The sequence below is a fragment of the Babylonia areolata genome, chromosome 1 (assembly GCF_041734735.1).
Source record: "Babylonia areolata isolate BAREFJ2019XMU chromosome 1, ASM4173473v1, whole genome shotgun sequence".
Taxonomy (NCBI): Eukaryota; Metazoa; Mollusca; class Gastropoda; order Neogastropoda; family Buccinidae; genus Babylonia; species Babylonia areolata.
Window position 1 is genome coordinate 71,676,678 of NC_134876.1, and position 26,778 is coordinate 71,703,455.

General features: G+C 38.5%; 2 protein-coding genes across 2 annotated transcripts in view; one reads left to right on the forward strand and one right to left on the reverse strand.

Annotated features, from left to right (window-relative positions):
- LOC143286932 (carbamoyl-phosphate synthase [ammonia], mitochondrial-like) overlaps positions 1 to 11,072 on the forward strand; it is a 48,880-nt gene extending 37,808 nt beyond the window's left edge. The window contains exons 28-34 of the mRNA XM_076594896.1: positions 285 to 374; positions 1,450 to 1,620; positions 2,328 to 2,402; positions 3,122 to 3,286; positions 6,022 to 6,125; positions 7,119 to 7,248; positions 7,640 to 11,072. Coding sequence (XP_076451011.1) covers positions 285 to 374; positions 1,450 to 1,620; positions 2,328 to 2,402; positions 3,122 to 3,286; positions 6,022 to 6,125; positions 7,119 to 7,248; positions 7,640 to 7,765 — 861 coding nt within the window. The 3' untranslated portion in view covers positions 7,766 to 11,072. The remainder of the gene's footprint in view (positions 1 to 284; positions 375 to 1,449; positions 1,621 to 2,327; positions 2,403 to 3,121; positions 3,287 to 6,021; positions 6,126 to 7,118; positions 7,249 to 7,639) is intronic.
- A 2,360-nt stretch (positions 11,073 to 13,432) lies between these two features.
- Positions 13,433 to 26,755, reverse strand: LOC143293442 (intraflagellar transport protein 27 homolog). Its single transcript, XM_076604301.1, has 7 exons — positions 26,641 to 26,755; positions 21,470 to 21,549; positions 20,948 to 21,007; positions 19,139 to 19,198; positions 18,053 to 18,170; positions 16,453 to 16,562; positions 13,433 to 15,437 (listed from the first exon to the last, which is right to left on the reverse strand). Exons 1-7 carry the CDS (start codon positions 26,675 to 26,677, stop codon positions 15,339 to 15,341), a joined length of 564 nt encoding a protein of 187 aa, XP_076460416.1. The 5' UTR covers positions 26,678 to 26,755; the 3' UTR covers positions 13,433 to 15,338.
- Between the last annotated feature and the right edge of the window lie 23 nt (positions 26,756 to 26,778).

Sequence of the window (26,778 nt, forward strand, 5' to 3'; positions counted from 1 at the left end):
GTGTGTGTGTGTGTGTGTGTGTGTGTAATTGTTCGTGTGCATGTGTAATGCTCTTTTTTTTCTTGTGGATCACATATACATTTAATCATTACAAATTTTTTTTCTGTATTTTCCATTCAGTTTCCTTGCAGAAAATATATACTTTTACCCAAGTTAGTTGAAAAAAATATGCAGATTTTTTTTTCTGCACCTACCTCTTATTTGCCAAATCACCTGGCAGACTAAGGGTTAAACCTAGTAATATATGTGGGTTTCCTCATATGCGCTTCTGATTCTACTTGCAGGTCAGAGAAGCAACCAAGAAGATTGCCTCCAAGTTTGAAATCACAGGACCTTTCAACATCCAGTTTCTGGTCAAGGATAATGATGTACAAGTAAGGAACTGTTGCAGTCATCTTCTGTTGATTCTTCCTCTGAATCTAATAAGATTGAAGACAGGGGATGGGAGGATGGGGGCTATTCTGACTTTTTCTCTGGTCATCTTCTATGTCCTCAGACTGGTATGATGCTCACACCACTCTATCCACATCCCCCATGTACCACACTCAGGCTTGTTGTGTTGCAATGTTAGTGCCAGCTATTCTCTTTGGGAAGAGAGATGGTGTAGAGAGAAGTGAGGGTGGGGACAAATACAATTTGTTGAGTTTCAGGATGGAATGTTATAAAAATTTAAAAAAATGGCTGCAGTGACTTGACAGAGTTGAAACAAAAGTCAGTTTACAATTTTGAAACAACAGTCTGTTTTCTACTGTTTATGGAATGATATGGTGAGCATTCTAACATGTTTTGACCAGGTTGAGACAATAGAAATTTTATTGTTTTGAAACAGCAGTCAAGTTACAACTGTTTATGGAATGGTGTGATAAGCACTCTGACATATTTCCACAGATCTGACAGTATCACAACATGTGTTGGTGTCAAGCTGTGGCTGATCTTACGGTCTGCTAGGCTGTAAATAATGTGATGCTGATTTGATCTGATTGATGTTTGGTTAAAACTGTACTTTATTTGAAATCGTCACAGTACAAATACAATATTCAAATAACTTTAGTTTTTTTGTCAATATTCAAATGTTTTTCCAGGTAACTGTCACGCTACAGCTGACAGAATGACAGACGGATGGATGCACGATGACAAAAACTGAACAATGAATCTGTCAGTTTGATTAAAACAGTATTGTTTTTGAAAATGTCACAGCACAAATGCAGTGAAATTGAATGATGTTTCACGGTAATTGGCATGTTGATTTGATTTACTGATGTTTGGTTAAAACTGTATTTCATTTGAAATTGTCACAGTCACAGTAGAAATATGATGAATTCTAATGGTGTTTCCCGGTAATTGACATGTCGATTTGATTTGACTGATGTTTGGTTAAAACTTTAGAAAAAAAATTATTTGAAATGTTCACAGTGCAAATACAGTGAATTTGAATGATGTTGTTTCCAGGTAATAGAGCTGAACTTGCGGGCCTCTCGGTCATGTCCCTTTGTGTCAAAGACCATTGGCACAGACTTCATCAACATGGCAACACGAGTGATGCTGGGACTGCCTGTGGATGAAACACAGCTTCCGACCCTTTACAACCCCAGAAACCCAACAGATTATGTGGGCATCAAGGTGAATGATAATAATGATGATAATAATGATAATGTACATTTATATTGCGCCTTTTCTGAGGGCTCAGGGCTCTTTACTTGAAAGAAAATGTTACAGATTACATGAACCTCTCAGGACCAATCTCTCTTTCTCTCTCCCTCCTCTCCCTCACCCCTCTGTCTCCTTCTCTCATTCCTCATACATGCAAAGTGTGTCGGCAGGCATGGGGTGGTGGTGTATAAGTCGGAAACCAAGAGTGTTCACAGACAGGTTTTGAAAAGATGAATTTTTAGTGAATATTGAAATGCAGAGACAAATCAGGTGAATGGATATGATGTGGAAGGTTGTAAGGCAGACACAGCTCTGAAAGGATGAAGAAATTGCAGAAAGCAACAATATTGTATGTTGGTTTGTTTCTTGAATAATGAGATTTTGTGACAGAGGAAGTTCTGTGAACTGAGCTAAGTGCCATTGGTCTGTCAGATGGAGTTTTTTGTAAATAGCATTTCTGTCACATGCCTATGACATGCTCTTGAACTAACAGAAAATACCCCAGTGAACATGACAATGGGTCTGTAGTTTCAGTTGTTGTTTTTAAAAGAAAAACAAAAGCAAAACAAAAACAAAACAACATTGGCTTCTGCAGATTAAACTGAATACCTGTGTAGAGCACAGCCACCACAGAACACGTAACAATGTTTCACTTCTTTTCTCTTTGCTCCATGCAGGCCCCCATGTTCTCCTGGCCCAGACTGAGAGACGCTGACCCTGTCTTGAAATGTGAAATGGCCTCCACTGGGGAGGTTAGTTCAACATCTCTCACACAGAATCACCATCTGTGCTTTTGTTTATTTGGATGTGATGTGTATTACCCATCTTTTTTTTCTTTTTCTTTTTTTTGTGAGAGGTGACCAAAGAGTCTCTCATATAGAATCAGCATTATATAGTTTGCTATGATTGGTATTGCCCATCATTTTTGGGAGTCATAGTCATGGTCTGAGGTCCTGTTTATTCACTCATGTCTGTGAGTGAGCTTATATGTGTGTGACTGTTTTTACCCCAGCATCAGGCAGCAAACAAGACATGCTTTTATTTCCTGCAAGATTGATTAAAAAAAAAAAAAAGTTTTTCACATTGCAGTGCATCCTTGATGCTGTATTTGTAACCTTTTTGATAACTCTTCCTACATATAAGTGCATGTGTATGTGTTTGTGTGCATACATATGCATGTATATGCACAAGTGTACATGATTACGTGTGCTTGTTTGTTCGCATGGGCATGGTAAGTGAAAGCGTAACATGTGTTCATATTTTTCCCAGAAATTTGAGTTTTTTCAGAGTTCTGATCTACAGTGTAAAGACAGAAGGCTGGCAGACTGAGACTGAACTCTTAATGAACATGAAAAGAAAACAACTGGAAAAAAAAAAACCCCAGTGAACTGTGTCATGAAGGTTGCAACAAACTAGAGAATATCAGAAAAGTGACGATAAGTTTCCATGTCTTTAATTTGTATGTCCACAGGTGGCTTGCTTTGGACGTACCAAGTACACAGCCTTTCTGAAAGCCATGATGTCCGCTGGCTTCCGACTGCCCCGTCCTGGGGGTGGTATCATGGTTGGGGTGGAGTTGTCCTTCTTGCCTCACTTCCTGCCACTGGCCAAGCGGCTTCACACCTTGGGATACACGGTGAGCCAACACGCACGCACGGACACATGTACATCATACACATACACACACGCGCACGCATGCACACACACAGGCACATGTGCACACACATGCATGCACGCATACACACACACACACACACACACACACACACAATGTGGGTTTACATGCATACATTCTACCTCCTGTTTACTCTGACCCACACACACTACTTCTTATAATAATTTAAACAAGGTTCATAACCCGAGCCCCCATACCCCCAACCTCTCTCTCTCTCTCTCTTTGCTGATTTAAGAAAAAACAAAAACACCATAATGTGTAACAAATCTGTTCATTCTATTATGCCTGAACAAAAACACCATAATGTGTAACAAATCTGTTCATTCTATTATGCCTGAACAAAAACACCATAATGTGTAACAAATCTGTTCATTCTATTATGCCTGAACAGTTTCAGTTTCAGTAGCTCAAGGAGGCGTCACTGCGTTCGGACAAATCCATATACGCTACACCACATCTGTCAAGCAGATGCCTGACCAGCAGCGTAACCCAACGCGCTTAGTCAGGCCTTGAGAAAAAAAAACATAAAAACCCCACCATAATGTGTAACAAATCTGTTCATTCTATTATGCCTGAACAAAAACACCATAATGTGTAACAAATCTGTTCATTCTATTATGCCTGCAACTGAAATTTGTTCAAGCGGAATTTACTTTTGCTTATTCTTCCCTTTTTTCCCATTGTCTGATTATAGATTTTTACTTGATTACTTTAAGCTGAATACCGCAAGAAATTTATGTTTTTTCGTTGTTGGTGGGGTTTGTGTGTGCGTGTGTGTGTTTGTGTGTGTGTGTGTGTGTGTGTGTGTGTGTGTGTGCGTCTGTTTTTGTTCAAGAGTTTACTCATCTGAACTTATGTACTATTCCAAGTATTCTTTTTTTTTTTTTTTTTTTTTCCTTTCACTAATAGATCATAATGGATTTCACCATTTGAGATGATATGATGAATACTGCATTTTTGTATTTAATAACTTAAATACATGTTCTCCATCTGTCCTAATCAAGCACACACATATGCATGCATGCATGCACACACACACACACACACACACACACACACACACACACACACACACACACACACACACACACACACACACACACACACACACACACACACACTCACACACATTCACTCATTCCCTCTCATTCTTTCTCAACCACACAAAACTGAAATTCCAGACATCAAGTCCAGATGCCCCGTGACCTGGCCAGCAGGGTTTCTTTGATATCAGTGTGTTTACTTCAGACTGAAGATGGCTGCTAAACCTAGAACCTGCATGAAGCATATATGAACTGGATTGGTCTGCCTCCGTCCTTTTGACTGACAGCACAAATTTCAAATTCAAAGTAGGCAAATGCATAATTATTTTCTGAAACACTAATCTGAGAGATTTGTGTCGTTTTGGGTTGTTTTTTTCATGTTAGGGCAGCATAAAAAATGTACCTGTGCAAATTTATTGCTGTGTTTGTGGCCTGCCGGTATGCATATTTCTGTAATGAAAATTTGATGTGGAGCTGCCATTTTCCCAACAGAACCCGAAAAGGAAAAGCTGAAGACACACCTTTTTTAACATAGGTGGGTTTTTTTGTGGGTCTACCATAACTACTACAGTGAGCCAAAGCACCCTTTGTTTGCTCCTCCATGTTCAGTGAATTTTTCCCTCTGAGTTGTTCATAATGTGAAACATGCAGGGTTCACAAAATGTTAAGCACCGCTCCCTAAAACCAGGCATATTTTCATAAAATGTTATATAAAAAAAAGTTGACAAATGATTTAAATTATGCAGGCTGTATGTGGCCTGTCACTGGCCTGTGGCTGAATACATGAACAGCTGTTTGAGGCACACATGTACCATGAACAGCTTGAAAAATCAGTGTTCGTTCTTTAGTTTAACGTCTTTTCACTGAAAGTGATATTAGATGATAATCAGTGTATCATCTCAATTATTCAGCAGTTTATAAACAATAGCTGCATTTTTCATTGTGAATAAAAGAAAAGAAAAAGGAAGGGTAACTCCTGCAAAGCACCTTTGGTTATTAATGGTGCTCATTACATCGGTTGCATACACTGCAGTTTTGCACATGAAAAACCAGGTCCATTTCACCATACCCCCAAGAAGAATTTTTTGCCAGTACCCAAATGGTCCTTAATTTTTTTTTTTTAAACTGTATTAATCACAATGTTAAATAAGTCATTCACAATATGAACTGTCAGTAAGATTCAAAAGAAAATAATTTTTTAATTAGAATGATAAAGAAAACAAACTAGACCAATTTTGGACTCAAATCATCAAAAACCAGTGCTGCTGTATTAATGTTGTCTTTTATCACTCATACTGGTTTCTTGCTTCAAATAATCATCTATATAACACAATAATTTTTGTTGTGTCTTTTTGTTTGTGTGATATTGCCGAAAATGCTGTGTATTCGTGTGCATGTTTCTTGCTTTGATTAATCATCCAGTAATTTTGGTTTTGCCTTAATTTTGTTTGTGATGTTGACAGAAACTGTCATTTGTTCATCTGCATGTTTCTTGCTTCATTTATCCAGTCATTTGGTTTTTTCTTGTTTGTAATGTTGACAGAACCGCTGCTCTTTCATCTAAACGTTTCTTGCTTCATTCATCCTGGTGTTTTTTTAAGTCATGTGTTTTTATCTGTGACACTGACAGAACAGCTGTGTATCTGTGTGCAGATCTTTGCCACGGAGAAGACGGCAGAGTACCTGAACAAGCACTACATCCCGGCACAGACCGTGAGCTGGCCGCTGAACGACAAAGAACATCCCAAGGCCACAAAGTGGGTTCCGCTCTGTTCTGCACAGGGCTCTGTGACATGGTCATTCTGTGTGTAGGATGAAGGTGGCAGAATGGTTAAGATGCTTATCTGCCAGTAGAGTGCCTATGAGAGTCTGCATATGAATCCTGGTGTCACCCCTTTCTCCCAAGGTTTACAATAAAATTAAACTTGAGTGTATAAAGTCATTCAGATGAGTCAATAAACTGAGGTCCTGTGTGTAGCACCCACTCGGTGCACTGAAAGAGAGCCATGTGTTTGTGTGTTTAAAACTTGAACATGCAACATGCTGTTAACCTTTAGGTGGGTAAATCAAATGATAAATCAAACAATGTCAAATTATATATATTTGTCTTTTTTTTCTTCTTTTTTAAACACTTCTCAGTTCAGAATGTCTTCTCACACACAGCAAATGAGACTGCCATTAGGTTCATGTCCAATGTTTATCCTCAACTGTACAGTTAAATGAGAATACAGTGCATCACTACACAGTTGACACCAGGTTTTGTGGCTTCTGTCTTTGTCACTCACACATGTGCAGTAAAACATTAGGAGATAATAGACAGCACCTTTAATTTCTCAGGTTTTACCTCTGATATGCAGTTAAGAAATCATTAAAAAGTCATAAGTGACTTTGCTTTATAAGTGTTCTCCTCTTCAAGACACAGTCACCTTTATTTGGTGATGTTAACAATTTTAAATTGGTTGAGATAAATGTTGTAGTTTTTTCTTGAATTCATATATTTTTTATATGTTTACTTATTTATGTTGAAACATGGTTGGCTTTCAAGGCCTGACCATGCACTGGGTTTCTGTGTTGGTCAGGCTTCTGCTCCTTCCTCTTTTTATAAAGCAGATCTGGTGTAGCATTTACGGACCAGTCTGTACACTTTAAAAATCCTCCTTGAAACTGAAACTAAATCTTTGACTGGGTAGACTGTGCTGCTGTGGCCACCAGTTGTCTGCTCTGACAATGTGTTTTTCTGTCACTTTCAGGGTGATTGAGGACCATGCAGTGGACCTGGTTATCAACCTGCCAAACCAAAAAACCAAGTACATCCGAGATAACTATGTAATCCGCAGAACAGCCATCGATTCAGCTGTACCACTCATCACTAATTTTGAGGTGACTGTTTTTTTTCCACATTTTAAAAATCTTTGATAAGAAGACATTACTTAACTTGCATGTAAATTAGAAAGTGTCCTATTAGGGTTTTTTCCTCTTTTGTGTGTGTGGAAGATTCTAAATGAAGAAAGCAGCAGCTAGCTTATATAAAAAAAAGTATGTAACTAAACACTTTCAAAAGACTGACACAGAATGATGTGATTTTGTTGGTATTCTCTACACGTTCATACAGAATTACATGGTTCTGTTAGTGTGCCTTCTGAGAGTACAAGCATTGGATTGTACAAGACTCTCTACTTTCATTGTTAGAAAGCATGTCACAGGGCTGGTTGTTTTTGTTGTTTAGTTTCTGGAATTGTTGTTTGAGTGTGTGAATCTCATCTGTCCACAGGTGGTGAAACTGTTTGTTGAAGCTCTGGACTACACGGGGAACATTCAAGCTAACAGTCTGTTTGACTACTACAGCATTGAAGCAGCCAACAACAAATCAGCCCAGAAAACCTCAGCAAAGAACTGATCTGTTGACTCATGCTGCAGACTCACCTGTGCTGAAGTGTTGGCATCTTTATCAGCCTACAAAGACACCCCAAAGATCTCTGTTCAGTCATTGTACTGGCTTACCTGTGCTGTTGTGGATAGGACACCTGCATCTTGTTTCAATTGTCTCACAACTGATTGTTCATGCAGTCTTGCTGTTTAAAACCAAGCACAGAATCCTCTTGTTTTTGGTTTTTTGGTCGTTGTTGTTGTTTTTGTTGATGATATTATGGTTGAATCCAGTGCTTATTGTATGCTTTTCTTTTCTGTAATGTGGTGATATTGAAGTTTCCTTTATTCTCAACTCCAGTGTCACTCATATACACGAGAGGGCTTTTTTGTGTATGACAGCTTTTACTCCCACAATGTAGGCATTCATATACATTCTGTTTTCAGTGGGTGCATGCCACGTATGTTCTTGTTTCCATAACCCACCAAACACTGACATGGAATCTTTCTTCATCTCTACATCAAATTGCCATTTTCTTTTTGTTCTTATTTTGAAGCTCGTGTGACATTGTATTCAAGTAATCAATGGGGAGCATTTCCTGTTTTCTTTTTGATTTGTTGAAGGATTTATTAAATGTGCAAATCAGGATATCATGTCTATTCCTTTTGCATCCAATTTGTCCCATATACAGCTTCATCTGTCTGTACTGAAAATTGGGAAACAAACTTAAGCACATTTGGTTTGTGTTTCATTCATGTTTGCTCTTGACTGTAGTCATGCAGAGAGGGCTTTTTGTTAAAAATCATTTATTTGCTGTCATACCTGATCCATACATTTCAGTGCCCCCAGTGGTCTTGTGTGTGTGGTGTACGCATAAAACTACATGAACCAACAATGCACAAATCAACCATCAGCCAAGAGAGGCTTCCACAAATTATGGGATCATTTAATGTTGTAAATACATTTGTTTTCTTTTATTTCAATACATGAAAACTGATGATTAAAAAAATATATAAATGACTGATGGTGAGTATATGTTGTTGAAGGGTCCAGCACATTGTAATGATACAATCTGAGATTTTGTTTTTGAAAACTTTCATTTTTGAAAATTTGTCTGTCAATGCTCAGGTTTCAGTTAAATTTGTCTTCATGTTTCATGTTCATCCTCTTCTTCCAGTTATTCTCACTGTGCTGCATAGTAATGACACATCAAAACGGTTGTGGATTTTGGTTTGATGCATTAGTTAGGTTGTGACATTTATTTTTGTGTAACAAATACTGTTTGAACTTCGGCTTATTATTACTGTTTGTATTCTTATTCATTTGTAAGCCTGATACATGTGCAACTTTTTGAAGAGGACTATGCAATATCTAGGTGGATATCCATATCAGGTGGGTCAAAGCCATATGCTTTCATTCCGTGGGGAAAAGATTATATTCATCAGCCTCAGTGAAGGTAAGTATCCCTACAAGAGATTGGTTGCCATGCAAATAGATGTATTCTTAACTCTGTTGTTTCATCTGAAATATCTGGGATGTTTTCTGTCAGTTTTTTTGGGTTTTTTTATTTAATAAATTGGGTTTCAATAAATGATTTTATCTTTGTTGATTTATTCTGACCATTTAGTCTATTTGAACACAATTTTGTGAGGTGTGTTAAATCAATGCCGAGAAGAATGATTCAGTGGTAGGATGCACATTGTGGTGAAGATTCCTCATGGAAAAGTTTTGTCTGCAATGTGATTTCGGTTGTGTTCTGTTGTATATCGGTATGATCTCAACATCAATTTTTAATTATTGTTCAGCACAGAAATCAGCAGCAAGCTTGTCACTGTTTCACATATAAAACTGATTTCAGTATATTAGAAATCAATATCTATGATAACAGCTCAAGATTTTTGTCATGTGGAAATACGTCTGTCTTTTAATACTGCTGAGATTTTTGTTTTGTGGAAAGATATATGTGCTTTCATAGTTAAAAAAAAAATATTTTTGAATGATGGAATCTCTTTGTGTGTGTGTGTGTGTGTGTGTGTGTGTGTGTTTCTTTGCGCACAGAAATAACATTCATAATCTGAACATTTGACATTTAGACTTATAACAATCTTTAAATACCATATTGAACAGAAAAGTTATAGATGATATCACAACATCTATTTAAATATCTTCTGTTTTTCTGTTGTATTGAACTGGCTGTTGGGGATAATTGTTATGACAGTCTGTTTATATTCAGTGTATTCTTGTACCACAGAAATGGTGTGAAAATTTAGTGTGTATTTTCTGGCCAGCTCAGTTTCTCAGTAATGCTCGTTGAAATATCAAGGTTTGATTTGTGTTTTAAATGATAGAGAACTGCTTTTTTGTTGTTGACTGCTTGGCAAATTTATTGTTTGGTTGAGATATCAGTAATCTGTATTTTGAAATATATGCAGTTTATGTTTATACTTGGTAATAAATAAACATTCATACATTTATTATGTCAGAGTAATTCAAGATAAATACTCCTGTTTAAAACAGAATTAACTGAAGCTAAATACTCCTGTATTCAGCTGTGATTCCCCTGTAGGATGCCAGGGGTCTGATAATAAATAGCATCCCCACCTTCTGGAAATTCTGTGCTAGAAATTTCCTCTTTTTCTATTGTTCTCTTTATTTCTGCCTTTTTCTTCCTTCACTGTTGTCTCCTTTTCTACCTTCCCAGTCCATTCCCCTTTCTTTTTTCATGCAAGCCTTGAAATTTTTTCCTCATATAAACAGTCTATGATGTAATATCTGTGCTGTTTTGCTCTGGTGGGTAGTGAAATTGTAAACTCTGGGATGGGCACTAGCTGTCCATTCTGCAGTGTTATTTGCCGACATGGTCTTTTTATATATTTTTTGTTTGACTTTGAAGCATTTGGTTTTTGAAAATATCCTTTTTCATGATTTTTGTTGTAGTAATCTGTGGATGATAAATTAAGCAGAAGGGCTGACATCCTCAGCACCGCTCAGTCTTATTTTCCCTAAGGAGCTAAAAAGGTAGGTTAATATGTCATGAACTGCGTTTTGTGGGTTTGTCTTGGTGTTTTGTGGGTCTTTTTTAATTTTTATTTTATAGATGTGACAGTTTTGTGTTGATGTGGTATGGTTTGGCAGTCCTGATATGGCCCTGTGTGGTCAGCTGGACTACAAGCAATAATGAACAATACGGTTGAGTGTCCATAGTTTGTTCTGTCAGATCATATTTACTTACTTAATAAAATAATATACATGAACAAATTGGTTGTCACGGCTCGTTGACGATCTGTGTGCGTGCCTGTCTGCACCTCTTTTCTCCTTCCCTCTTCCCCCCTTTCTCTCCCCCCCTCCCCCTCTCTCTCCCTTCTTCCCCTCTTTCCATCCCTCTCCTTCACCTCCCTCTCTCCTTCATGTTTTTGCACGTGCATATCTGGGGATATGTGTGTGGTATGTCCCTTCCGAACTTGGCGAACTCTGGGCGAGTTCAGAAATCTATCTGGTTAGGAGAGAAAGATTCCCCTGGGCCGTTGATGCCAAGCTTTGAGGAGAGACGGGTCGCCGTTCCAGCATGTGTGCTGTTGGGTGCCATCAGTGAAGTTGTGAGGCGTTTCCTGTCACCCCCTTCTTCTGTATTGGTCTGTGTGGGTCTGCGTTTCACTCTGGGTCAGTGGTGTGCCTATTTACCTGGTGACAGGTGAGGGAGTCTGTGTTTGTCTTCGTATCATTAATTTAGTGATGTGTCTTGTGATATTTGTTGACATCAGAGTGAGGTTTAGGTTGCTTGTAAGGTTGGGGTGATGGGTTTTTTTTAGTGGAAATCTTTTAAATCCAGTATTCTTTTACTTCTAAATATTTGGGGGGAATTAGTAAATTTGTTGTTTTGGTGTAACATTTTTGCCATAGTTATATTCAGCTCAGATTGTTTCAAAGTTGTTTTCTTTATAATGGAGATTGTCTAATTGCAGTCTGTAAATTTTCCCAAACATTTTTGTGGGGATAGAAATGTGATGTAATTGTGATGTAGCCTGACTGGTGCTGTTTCTATTATTCGGAACTAGCATGATGGAAACTGGAATATTGTTATTGCCATTGGTGGTTAGTCATAATGGATGCTTTGGACGGTGTGTTGGTTTAACCCTTTTATTATTTGGGAAAGCAAAAATAAACGGATCAAATACTTTTCACGGCGATAGTTTTGTACGCCAATAGCTCATGTAAAAGGTTATCCACTTGTTTTGTTTAGTGTAATGTGTATTGCTTAAGGAAGAGATAAGTTGGGGGGGGGGGGGGGGGTACTCTTTTACAACTGGTAAAAAACAACATAGTCTACAGAGCCAGTGGGTTGTTACAGATTTTCCTGTTTCCCTCCCTGCCGTGCCACTGCCTTCGATGGGTCTCCAGGACACAAGTCTGGAACGGTCCTCGTTCCCCTTCTATCGTTTATTTATTTATGTATTTTTGCATGACCACAGTAAAACAACGAGCTGAACTCTTTTGTGTCTCCGTGTTTGTGTTGTCGGGATGTTAGCTAGTCTGGGAAGGGGTGGGGATTCATGGGCAACCCCTTACGGGTTGTGACATTGGTTGATAAATTGTTTGTCTTCCACAGGTTTGTGAGCTTGCCTTTCATTTGGCGAATGTTTTCATTCATTCATTTTTCAAAATGGTGTTAGTCTTTTTGTTGTGTTTCTTTATTGAGAATAATTTATATATGTGTATGGCTAAGAGAAATTTCAGCAAGTATAAATCTGAGTCAAACATGCTTATTTTTTGGTCCCCACAAATTTTGCTCAAATAATAATGGTATGGTGGCCTATTTTACAGGTTTCTTTTGCTTGATTTTTTTTTTTTTTTTTTTTTTTTTTTTTTTTTTTTTTAATAGCTGATGAGAATGGTTGCACTGTGTTGTCAAGTCACCACAAGCTATCAATTCCATGATAACCGTAACGAAAATCCCAACACTTCTCTATATGCATGAACACAGATATTTTGAGTCATTGGTGTGCATACTTTTATCAACACTTATTCTGCCCTTTAATTGTATTGGTGAATATTGTTCTATGTGGGGTGTGCTGAACTCCAGGTGCCACGTGGAGAAGTATTTCACTGTTGTTACTGTAACACAAAGTACTGAAAACTGCCTGTGAACTGTTATAGGTTGATTTATGTATTTCACTGTTGTTACTGTAACACAAAGTACTGAAAACTGCCTGTGAACTGTTTGTAGGTTGATTTATGTATTTCACTGTTGTTACTGTAACACAAAGTACTGAAAACTGCCTGTGAACTGTTTGTAGGTTGATTTATGTATTTCACTGTTGTTACTGTAACACAAAGTACTGAAAACTGCCTGTGAACTGTTGTAGGTTGATTTAAGTATTTCACTGTTGTTACTGTAACACAAAGTACTGAAAACTGCCTGTGAACTGTTATAGGTTGATTTATGTATTTCACTGTTGTTACTGTAACACAAAGTACTGAAAACTGCCTGTGAACTGTTATAGGTTGATTTATGTATTTCACTGTTGTTACTGTAACACAAAGTACTGAAAACTGCCCATGAACTGTTATAGGTTGATTTATGTATTTCACTGTTGTTACTGTAACACAAAGTACTGAAAACTGCCTGTGAACTGTTGTAGGTTGATTTAAGTATTTCACTGTTGTTACTGTTACACAAAGTACTGAAAACTGCCTGTGAACTGTTATAGGTTGATTTATTATTTCAGATCACACAAAACAATCATGCATATTAGATCAACAAAATCATCAGCATCAAAAGTGTTTTGACCAAACTGGATTAACAAAATTAATAAATAGTCCAACCTGGCATAAACTGAAATATTCTATAAAAGGTTGTTTGTTTATACATCTGAATGTGTGCTATTATTTTCCCCCCATTCTTTTCTGACTGTGAGGTTTTGTTGTTTATATTCTTTACAATGGTTTGTTAATAGTCCTTAGTTTTGAGTACTTTTTCTTTTACTGTATGGTGACTGCTTTTGGAGGAAGAAAATTCCAACCTCTGAATAACTGATCTACTTCTTTTATCACTAAACATCTTGTCATTCAAGCAGATATGTCACTTCTTTCATTTTGACAGATTAGCATATGGTGCATCCTAAAAAGAGGCAGCAGCTACAAAGCTGCCAACCTTTGTATCTTTTGGGAGAGGGGACAAGTATGGTATGTAAGATATTTCAACAATACTTAGAAGGGAACATGTAAACAAAAGTAACCCATATCAGCAAAATTTTAAGCAAATGAAGCAAAACACAACCAAATCCATTTCCCACAACTGATAAAAAACAACAACAAAAAAACACACCAAAAAATAACACCATGACCAGTGCCCAGATTCACATATCAACTGATTGAAATAAAAAGATTACATCAATGTATAAAAAATAACAGAACGAGGATAGGTGAGATGTAGAAGGTCTTCCCAGTCACCGATCCAATGCAAAATGAAGATGCTCTAAACAATGAGTTCAGTGGAGAATTTTCTTTAATACTATCACCACATCTATGCAAGTGAAACATTTCATTTTTATCGACAGACAGACAGAAAATACGAAAAACTTAGCCATATGGAGAGCACAGGAACAGGAGTCATAATGGCTGCCAGAAAAAGAGGGCACTAGCCAGCGGGACAAAGGGGAGGTTACCTACTTCCAGGAGGTTATCGGCCGTAGTTTCGTTTTGAATTTCTCCGCATAGGTGGATAGTAGTTTGCACAGGACAGGAATGTCAGACCCCTGCCGGAGTCTGCACTAGTTGGGTCACGGTTAAGTATGTGTAATTAAAAAATCATTTTTGTAAAGAAGCTACAGAAGAAGAGAAATCACGCAGAGTAGTTATGACAAAACAGAGGTTACATCTGGCATACAAAAGAGAGATGCTGAAAACACAACCCTGCTTACCATCATACTGTTTGTTTCCGGGCAAGAAAAGAAAAAGCCATGATGTCTGAATCGTTCAGTCTGAACTGACAGTTAGTTAATTCTACCTGTCTTCTTTTTTTTTTTTCATTCCATAAGTCCTGTTTCCATTTCAAGCTCCATTAAAAGTAACTGTCATTGTGTGTGTGTGTGGTTGTGTGTCTTTTTCTTTAAGAAGTTCTCCTAAGTACAAAACAATAACAAAACATGTAAATTTGTAGACATAACACACACAGCAACTTATTCTCAAAGGTCAGAAGAGTACAGACATCAAATAATGCACACCACTGAAGTGAATATGTAATAACCTAACAACATAAACTGGTTTCTTTGCCATGGCCAATAAAATACACAGCATTTTATGGACGGATACAACCTGACCACATCATTTCAAAGTGTCAGCCAGATCATTCTGATGTTTGTACATTGATAAAACTGTAAAATAATAAAATAAATAATAATAATAATAAAAAGAATTGTTTAAATCTGATCCGTATGAAGATTAAAAAAAAAACTTCATCCAGATCATTGTTTGTACATTGCTAAATTGTTATAACTCTGATCTGTGTGAAGATGAAAAACCCCTGAACATCACAGGCAATACCCAACATGGTGATGAAGCCACTTGGAATGAGATGGAACTGATGAGCGGAGTGAACCAGACTTCACACTATAGATGAAAACATTTGCAGACGTTCTTCGTAGAGTTTGTGGAACTCATGGGCCAGGTAAAAGAAGGGGGTGTCCACATTCTGCATTTCTTTCTGCAAACATGCACATACACATTTTAATGTGTTTTTCAGGTGTCCACATTCTGCATCTCTTTCTGCAAACATACACATACACATTTTAATGTGTTCTTCAGGTGTCCGCATTCTGCTTCTCTTTCTGCAAACATACACATACACATTTTAATGTATTTCTCTTTCTGCAAATATGCACATACACATTTAATGTGTTCTTCAGGTGTCCGCATTCTGCATCTCTTTCTGCAAACATACAAATACACATTTAATGTGTTCTTCAGGTGTCCGCATTCTGCATCTCTTTCTGCAAACATACAAATACACATTTGAATGTGTTGTTCAGGTGTCCCCATTCTGCATCTCTTTCTGCAGACAAACATGTAAGTACATATTTTAATGCACTTATCCTACCAGTAAGTATATTGCAGCCTTGTATACCTTTGTCAAATAACAGCTAGGACCTTGTACCACATTTCTGAATATTGAAAGAATAGTTATACCTTTTAGATGTACACTATGATTTAGCCTCAAAATCTTGGTATTAAGCAGACTGCAGTGGACAGTCTATATTCAGGATTTCTAAAATCAGACACTTGTTTTCCAAATATCTACTTCACATGCACTTTCAGTACAGACTTACAGTAATTATCTTTCAGAGCAGTGTCACCAAACGGAAAAAAAACTATGGGCTAAATACACACAACTTTTACGAACAGTAATCATGATACTATGCATCTTACACACAGCTGATATTTCTGCTGTGCTGAGCGAAACAGAAAGAGCATAAAGTGTAAGACAACACAGCATAACACCAATGAGTTTTAAGACGTAACATGAGGTTAAAAAGTTGAAAAATCCACAGGAATATTTGTATGTATCTCTTCTCAAACCATGCTTCCTTATTTGGCAAATAATACACTTTTTTCCAGAAACTCCAGGGAAAATGCCCAGAGCCATATTTCCATGCTGACAGCATACCAAAGAATGTGGAGAGAGAGGGATCAAACAAAACAATCAAGTGGGACAGACTCACAGCAGAACACTCAAAGTACTCCAGTCCACTGGACATGGCCAGGTCTTTGCCTTCCTTGGGGCTGATCACTCGCCGCTGGTCCAGGTCTGTCTTATTGGCCACAAGTACACCTGTCCAAACATCAATCACCATCAATCAATCAGTATCACGGCCACAGCACATTTGTCACAAACATCAACATTGTCGTCATACATGATCATAGCCATAGCACATCTACCACAAAGATGGATCATTATCATCATACACTGTCATGGCTATAACACATCTATCACAAAGACTTATAATTATCATCATACATTATGGCCATAGCACATCCACCACATTACATTATCAAAACGCATTATCATGTCCATAACACATCCACCACATCAACATTACATTATCACCATGCCTTATGGCCGTCACGCATCTACCACAAAGATCAATTATGATCAACATTATCACCATGCATTACAATGGCCATAGTTCATCTACCACAAAAACCAATCATTGTCATCATACATTATCATGGCAACAGCACATCTACCACAAAGATCAGTCACTCATCATACATTATAGCTACAGCACATCGATCACTCATGTATTATCATGGCAACAGAACATTATTACACAAATAAATCTTGTCATCATGCATTATCAAGGCCATAAAACATCTGTCACAAAGATAAATCATTATCATTATATATTACCATGGCCATAGTACATCTGTCACAATGATCAAAACCATCATATATCATAGCCATAGCACATCTGTCATAAAGATCAACATTATCACCATAACATGATCAGGGCCATAGTACATCTATCAAAGAGATCAACATCATATATCATCATGGCCATAGCACATCTACCACAAAGATCACTCATCATCATGCATTATCATGGCCAAAGCACGTCCATAACAATGGTTGGTCATTGTCATGTGTTATCATGGCAATAATATAACAATCACAAAGACCAACATTACCATCATACATGACAGGTTAACCTGCAGCATCATTCATAAATAGAATCCCTGTCTGCTGAAACAAAAACATACGACAGACTGACAACACTGTAGCATGGATAGGAAAACCATTTGCAGTGACCCAAGCTTTGACAACAATGTAGAAAGGACAGGAAAACCATTTGCAGTGACCCAAGCTTTGACAACAATGTAGAAAGGACAGGAAAACCATTTGCAGTGACCCAAGCTTTGACAACAATGTAGAAAGGACAGGAAAACCATTTGCAGTGACCCAAGCTTTGACAACAATATAGAAAGGACAGGAAAACCATTTGCAGTGACCCAAGCTTTGACAACACTGTAGCAAGGACAGGAAAACCATTTGCAGTGACCCAAGCTTTGACACATAACCGAAAGAGCGTGATGAAAAATCAGGTGAACAGTTCTGTGCAGCGCTGAAATGACTTCACAGAGTTAAGGGAGAAGAGCCTGCTGAAAGCTTGAGATGGCCACTGCAGTTGGCTGGACAATAAACAAGTTGAACAATAAATTCTGTACAAAAAAGTTTCCAACGTTTTGTTGCTCTTTGATTTTTTTTCTTCTAATATATATATATATATATTTTTTTTTAGCTGTGTATGCTGCTTCCCTTACCTGGCATGGTGCACTTGGGTGTCACGGCACGGACTCTCTCCAGCCACTTGGCACAGCTAGAGAAAGAGGTCTCATCAGTCACGTCATACACCACCATAACCACTGCCGGCTGATCCCACTGAAACAAGTCACAGATTTTGCCTGCGAATCAATTCTTGATGGAGTGTCCCCAAACTTGACACTTGCACACTGTCACCTGCCACACATAGCTCCTTGCTTTAATTCTATTTATTATCCCTCAATCTTTGTCACCAATCTTAATCATCTTTTAAGAAGAGAGGTGGCAAAATGGTTATCTGCCAATACAGAGTCTGTGTGGGTCTGGGTTTGAATCCCGCTCTCGCCCTTTCACCCACGTTTGACTAGATAAATATCTGTAGAGACAGCCATACACCAATTTGCAAGCATATACATGGAAGCAGAGCAGTGGCCAAGTGGAGGACAACTCAACAAGGAAATGAGTATCCGAAGGTTCTATTCTCACATCTAACTGTCTCCCTCCACTGGATCTTGAGTAGTGGTCTGAGTGCTAGTCTTTTCAAGGAAACGATAACACGAGGTCCTGTGTACTGTATGCTCACAAAAGAACTCAGAACAACAACAGATTTGTCACTGGCAAAATTCAGCACGATAAAATATCCACCCAAAAAGTAAAACAAATACCTGCAGAAAGAAATAAGAGGGGGAAAATGGGTGGTGCTGCACTATAATAAACATGTTCTCCTCGGGAAGAGCAGCTGGTATTTCACGCAGAGGAAACTGCTGTGACATAATTCACTGTAACAACAACAACAACACACACTCACATATACACACACACGCATGCACACACACATACTGGTAGCTTTTTATATTGCCAGCTTTGAAAAGTTGTTTATATTCTTCCTGTATGTGGAAAAAAAAGCATTACACTTGTAACTGTTTGATTAAATGAAACTTTGCTATATAAGATAAAGACACAGTTAGATTGATGTTTTGATATACGGCCAAAGAGATGTTTACAAAATCGTTCATGGTACAAAAAGGAGATCTAAAAAAAAAAAAAAAAAAAAAGGCAAAATAAAAACAACAACAAGAACAACTTACAAATGTGGGTAGACTCTCTGAAAACACTTCTTTGCCGGCAGAATCAAATAAGTACATCTCCTGAAAAACACAACTTTAGTTACAAAAACACAGAAACAAGGGTGCAACACCCTAAGAACATGTGTGAGAAGGACACCAAATCAACCACAGAAAGTATGGAACAAAATGTAGGCCACAGCAACAGAACACATTCTGAATGACATTAGTCATTATGCCAAGACTGAGGACAATTAGATTTGTAAAACCATAGTTCAGCTGTGCTTCTGATGTCATGTTGTGAACTTGACCTTTGGTCTTGAAGTTTAAAGAGTTCATGCTCTTGTCACGAAGACTGGATGCAAGACATGAGCTCCACACCTTCACAACAAACAGTTATGAGAAGTAACTTTCTCCAAATAAAAGATAAACAATTTCAAGTAAATGCTGCTTATGCTACCAGTTCAGCTGGAACACAGGTAAATAAAAAGTACAAAGGAAATATCCCAGACACTTCCCCCAAAAAGAAGTTCCAGACTTGTCATTATACCCATCATCTGACACACATACACAGCAGCAATGACAGAAGAATGTTGTTGTCAAGGGTTCTTTCATGTGCGCAAGAACAGTCATTAAAATGATCTGTACCTTTAAGCCCTCCAAAACAGTCATCACCACCTGAAAGTGATTTTTTCTTTGTTTTTCAAAAGGCAATGTGGAAATATGTTAACATCTTCAATTATGCTACAATTGATTCTTCCATCAACTTGCAGCATATCAAAGGAAATGTTTACTTTTGATACACACACATTCCCATCCCTAAACAGATCTAACATCACAGAAACAAAGTAGTTACTAATGCAATTGTGTGCAACAACCACAACACTTAATTTCACTTCCTTCTTCATTTATTTCAGCTTAAAATTTAAAATAATCCCCACAAGTCACTTTTTTCCAATCTCTCCTGTCTTTCTCTTTCCCAAACAGCAAAGTCAAGACAGACAATGAAAGATGCTGCCAAGTGAATTCAGTCTTTTACTGTCCTGCTGTATTCAGTTAACTCATTCGATACTACCCGATGACTTCCTTCATTATACTCTCTGTAATGGCCATTTGTTTACAAGAAAAATGTCTAAAAAAAAACAAAAAACGAATGCAAGTACATACAGATGTGAAATTTTGTGCTGATATAAAGAATAGAATGGACTAACATTTGGCAATGTTTCAAAGCACTCACTTTATTATTGATTGAGTTATCATATTTTGAAACAAATCCATGTTTTTCACAACTGACATAAAGGGGGTGAGTTTTTCTCACATAACAGAAATTTTACAAATGTGGTCTTTTGTAACCATTGACATTTGCTAATTGTAGCAATTGAATGGCAAATGCGCATGCACAGTGGATATCCACTATAGAATCAGTTCACATTCGACTTTGAGCCACAGTACTTGCAGAAGTTGATGGAGACACCATCTTGTCGAGAAAGCGAGCTAGAAGGCAGAGTTGGGTGACTGTACGCTCACATGTATTGTACTCAAACAAAGGCATTCTCAGCCACAATTAAAGTACAGGTGCACACTTTGGCTGACTGTGGAACAGAGCTGTGCCGATTAGTTTCACACATGACTGTTAACCTAGGAACTACAAATTTTTTAACTCGCGGTGCACTGTAGTGTACCACAGTAACAAAGCGTTGTGCGTGAGAGGTACGCTATAGTATACCATAGTATAGTAAGAGTTAATCCCTTCCACAACATGCTCTTACTACTATCCATTGTATGCAAGTTTTCCAAAACTGACATGAACACCAGAAGTAAAAAAACACTAACCACTTGATCTCGTGAATCAGGAATGTTAACAGGCTTCACCAACACTTCAACACCCATTGTCTGAAAATAAAATGGTCAAGATCAGAATCTATTCATTGATCAGCCATACATGGTCACACACACACACACACACATGTATGCAAACACATGCACTCTTTCTTTTCTTGAAAAACAGACATTAGCACCCCTTAACTGGTTTAATATGAATCTACATAATAATTTCTATTATATAACCTGAATTAATGAACAGGTAACATATGCACAAAAAAGTTAATACTACTTTCAAAGTCATGGAATTGTTTCTAACAATCAGTATAAATGATAGCACAGTAAAGAACACTTCATTGATCAATAACTCTGGTTGTGATTGCAGAAATGAAAATAACTAGGTAAATCTAAAATCAATGACTCCATAAAGCATATTTCTGGATATGATTTATAATATTCAAAAACTCACACTTTCCACAGTTTTCACCACTACAGACAGTGAAAAAAATCCTGTTTCTAAATATATACACCTACCATTGTGTAGTTTTTGGGGAACTGAGCTGAATCACTGTGAAACACTTGGCAGATGGAGCTTTTCCCAACACCAGCATCGCCTGGAAAAAGAAACCATAGCCTTAATCATGAATGTTATGCATCATCAAATCTCTGACAAACTGAACACAGAAAAGCACTAACAAATGCACACACAAACACACACAAATGCAGAAAGACGCACACATATGCACACATTCACATGAAAACATGCAGACTTGGATGAGATGACAAACCAGCATTCCATATGCAGCATGCATCTATCACATGTTAAAAAGCCCATGGCAACATGTGGGTTGTCCCTGGCAAAAAAATGAGTCAGAAAATATTTTGATAATGAAACAAATATACTTGTTAACAAAATCTCACAGAAAAAAAGAATAAAGAGAATAGTACTGCAATGTGATGACATGCTTTCCCCATGGAGAGCAGCCCGAATTTCATGTTGTGACAAAGGAATATGTATGAGCCAGTCAGCCTGGTTGTCTTTCATCTTGACTGGAGAATAGGCCATTAGAGATCTGTAAGCATCTTGTCCACATCAGAGGATATGCCAGCCCCAGTAAACAAAGATGATGTCAAACACTTCCTTGTACTGCAGCAAATTCATTCCAAATCTGAGTGAAGAGAGTGCCCCTCTTCATGACTTACTGAAAGATGTTTTATTTGACTGGCAGCAAAGTCATAAACAATCAATTAACAAATAGTAAAGAGTGGTAACTCTCTCCATTACACAAGGTGCCCCTCTTCATGACTTACTGAAAGATGTTTTATTTGACTGGAGCAAAGTCATAAACAATCGATTAACAAATAGTAAAGAGTGGTAACTCTCTCCATTATACAAGGTACACAACTTCAAGTCAGAAGTCGGAAGTGTCTGGGTTTGTTCCAATGTACCTTTTATTTACCTGTGTGCTAGCTGAATCGGTAGCGTAAGCATCACTGACTTGAAGTTGTGTACCTTGTGTAATGGAGAGAGTTACCACTCTTTACTATTTGTTAATCATTTCATATCCTGGTCTCATTATTTGTTAATTTCCAGTTCATAAACAATCATTCACAAAACTAAAAAGCCTCTACTGCAACCATCCAGTCCTCAAGTACTATGACGTCAATGTCCCTGCTAAATTCATTGTGATGCTAGCCAGAAAGGAATAGGAGCTGTTCTCATCCAGGACGGAAGACCAGTAGCGCACAGCTCACGAGCCATGACTGATGCAGAGAAATGCTGTGCTCAATTTGTAAAAAAATCATTAGCACTGACTGGTGCTGGCTGTTTTTTTATCTAGTTGGAAAAGCCTTTTTTGCGAACTAGATATCACTGTATGTCTGAAATCCATTGATCTAGTTGATATAGACATTTTTATTCTTATTCCAATCAGTTCGATGCAAAGGAACCCCCCCTGTGAAAAAAACACACACAAAAAAGAGCCAAGAATGCCAACCGACATCTCGGCCAAGGGAAAGGGGACTGGTACCAGTGCCACCGGCACCAACTGAACTCCATACAGTAAACACACTGTGTTATCGCATCATGCATTAAGGGAGGAGGGGAGGGGGGAAAGAAGGAGAAGGGCGAGAAAGAATCACTTACACTTGTATCGGCACTTTTACAATCCTTTCTGACGGCATATGGAATGGATGCACATGCGTTGTGTGTGTGTGTGTGTGTAGAGGATGGGGTGTGTGTATGCACACAAACTTCGTCCAAAGATTCTTGATCTGTATAACATCTACCAGCTGCAGCTACCAAATGTATCACTGCATCATCAGCTGACATAGTTTCATCACACACACACACACACACACACACACACACACAAACACACACACACACAAAGCATTAGTCAAATGTTGCGGTTTTCATTCCACAAAGTGTGGCTAGACAAGGACAGAGATCGCGCGCATGTTTGTATGTATGTGTGTGTGCATCAGTGTGTATGCGAGTGTGTATATATGTGCATGGGCAGCATGTGTGTGTGTGTGATGTAGAGAAACACATGCTCAAATTGAGAAGGAAATGCTGTCCATCTTTCAGGCTTGTAAGAAATTCCACTGCTACATCTTTGGTAAAGAAGACACCATCTTTAACGACCAAGAACACTTGAGCAAACTTTCTGCAAGCCACTCCTTTCGGCGCCAATACATTTACAATGCATGCTACTCCATCTGCAATGGTAAAAACTGCCAGATAAGTATCAAAAGGGCTGCCATATGCAACTGCCAGACATTCTTTTACGTGCATACCTACCTGAAGACTCGGATGAAATATCACATATAGAGACAGTGAACATGTATTCACCAATCTCAAAGGCAAAGTACACTCAACTACAGAAGTGAATTCAGCAAGAACTTGGTCAGTTACAAGCCCTGATCTTCAATGGCTGGCCAGACAGAAGAGGTGATGCACCCATGAAGATGGGACAGTTCTGGGACTTGAAAGATAAACTGGCAGCCTCAGATGTCATCATTTTCAAAGGGTCCACGACCGTCATTCCACCCAGTCTCCAGAAACTGATGCTGGCTTTTATCCACGAGTCTCACTCTGGTATAGTAAAGTGCACACAGCAAGCCAGAGAAGTGATGTATTGGCTATCAATGAACTTGGACATTGAAGAGAACATTAAAATACTGCAGCAAATGTGCATGATTCAAAAGGAAACCATCCACTCAACCACTTCTACCCACACCAGTTCCAGATCTCCCATATGATGGTCAGGACTGGCAACTCAGAATTCCAGGGGAAGAATTACCAACTATGGATTACTACTCAAAAGTTCATTGAAACACAAGCACTGAATCTGTCTGAAAAACTTAAGTCAGTTTAGCCATCATAGAATTTCATCACCTTTAATCTTTCCCATACATTATGGGTGTGCTCACACCCACACACATGATTTTTGCTCTGTAACTCAAGTAATTTTGATTGCACATCCATTAAATTTCATGACTTTGTTTATAATGCATCATACTACATATCAGCTGAAAATCATTTTGTTTTATCCATAAACAAAGAAATAAATATACAATAAACATCCCAGTACGTCGTGGGCGTGTGCACACCCATACTCTCAAAGAATAAATTTTGGGTGCCATACGTCATGGGTGTGGAGCTACCCATACTTGCAAAGAACAAGCCTTGCACCGCACCACACACTGTTTATGTGACATCACCCGTGCCTGCTAGAGAGAGAGAGGCGTTGGTATGAAAATGCTTTTTGCCCACCGTTCACATTTGGTACCACTGAGATCAGGCTTTTTGTCTGTTGTGCATCATATCCTCACATCCTGGTTCAAGTCTGCAGTTTTACCTGAAGTTTAACTCATTTCAAAAATGGATATTCATTGTACTAGATGAAAGAACTGATTTAAATACAATTTTTAATGAATTGTTGAGGGAAACATCAAATTTGCCGTACAGACAGATGTGGGTTACCGACAGTACACCCACAACGCATGGCAAGAACTTGTTTCTTCAAAGAAACCATGGGTTACTGTACACCCACGACGAATGGCAACAGATTAGTTCCTAAAAGAAACCATGGGTTACTGTACACCCACGATGTACAGCAACAGATTAGTTCTATACAGAAACCATGGGCTGCTGTGCACCCACGACATACGGGAACAGTTTTGTTCCTATACAGAAACCATGAGTTGCTGCGCACCCACAGCGTACGGCGAGGAGTCTTTCCTTCATAGAAAGCATGGGTGTCTGTACACCCACGATGTACGGCACGCAAAATTTTAGGCGACGTACGGGAAAGTTAAGAAGTGACTGTGAACACAGTTCACAAGCCAGCACTTTTCTAATTTCTCCAAGAGTTATGGAATCAATCACTAAAAATCAAACCTTCACTTCCAGACCTCCAATGGAGAGGCTGAATGTACCGTACAAAATGTGAAAAGATTGTGGAGAAAAAAATGAAGACATCAGAACAGCTACAGGTCCAGCCTCTGAGGTGGGTAGACTTCATGTCTAGTGTGTGTACAATATGCACCTTTAGGAGAATCCAGTGTAGGCTCCTGCTGAGGGCATCCAGGTGATGCTACCACTGTTTCCACATGCGAGGGTTGGGTTACTTGTGGGCCTGTGTCCCAGTCAGACTCTAGTGCAGCAGGTAGTTCTGGTAGTGTTGGTGAAGTGTGGTTTGCTGTTCGTGTTGAACACTGCAAATTACATCTGTTCTCACATTATGTTTCCTTTGGACTGTACAAGGTATAACCTTTTGCCTGGTGCCTGGGAGTGCAGCCATGTAGACCTGATCCCCTCGATGAAGAGGAGAGTGTTCTAAAGTGCTTGATTTATCATGGTAAAACTTTTGTTTGGCCTTTCTTTTTCATCTCCAACCCACTGTAGAGTGCAATTGATTTGTATACCTTGAGTACCGCGCCATCCAGCTTTCTGCTTGTCAGTTAGGGTTGCAAGTCGACCATCAAATATGAATCTGACATGGTCTTTGAAGTGAGTGAATTCTTGGAAGAGATTGGTGGCATCCCAATCTATGCTTGTATATTCGAAGTTCAAATTCGGTGCAGCTTGCAGTTGACAGTTTTTATTTTGGTGAGCGGGTATGTGAAAATAAATTCTGACACCAAGTAATGAGACTGACCTTAACCATGAACATCCATAGTCAAGCTGAGTTGTTGTTTCCCATTCCATGGTAGTTGCATACTTTAGTTTCGCACCATCAAAGGTAGGGGGTTATCAGCCTGTGTCTGGCTCCTACCTAGTGGTGAGTGAAATATGGGCTCAAATGAAGACTGGGACCACACAGTTGTTCACAGATGTGTCTTCGGAAGTTTTGATCAAATTATCTGCCCAACACAACAGGTGGCTGTATCTCTCAGGCCTTACTCAGTGACTGATGCCAGGAATGAAGCATGGAGTACACCCTCATCAAGTAGTCCCAAACCTAAACATAACCCATAGCACCAGCATCACCATCATCAAATGCAGACCAAAAAAACTACCAATATCAAGTATCTATACCATAGCGGTTCTCCAGCTTTGAGTCTACATACCTTACTGGCTGTTCTGCGAAAATCGTTATCAACTGAAGCGTTTCGACAGTAAATATTTATTTTGGCAACTTTCATAATAAACGATGGGAGTATGGTAATCTTCATTGAAAGCTCTTTTATGTACTCACCTGTGACGATGCATTTTGCTCTCAAAACTGTCGGCATATTTTGTGATCTTTTGCAATAAACTCAGCTGAAAGAAAACGCTCGACACCTCTTCGCAACAGGTAAGCAAAGAACGTCACTATAGAGTAGTTCCCCTTAGG

What these genes read in the sequence shown, in the direction of transcription:
- LOC143293442 (XM_076604301.1), bottom strand. Translation starts at nt 26,677, where the DNA reads ATGCCGACAGTTTTGAGAGCAAAATGCATCGTCACAG. An exon ending in CTGATTCACGAGATCAAGTG is followed by an intron (nt 19,199 to 20,947) that starts GTTAGTGTTTTT and finishes TGTGTTTTTCAG; the next exon opens with GAGATGTACTTATTTGATTC. An exon ending in AGTACTTTGAGTGTTCTGCT is followed by an intron (nt 15,438 to 16,452) that starts GTGAGTCTGTCC and finishes GCATGTTTGCAG; the next exon opens with AAAGAAATGCAGAATGTGGA.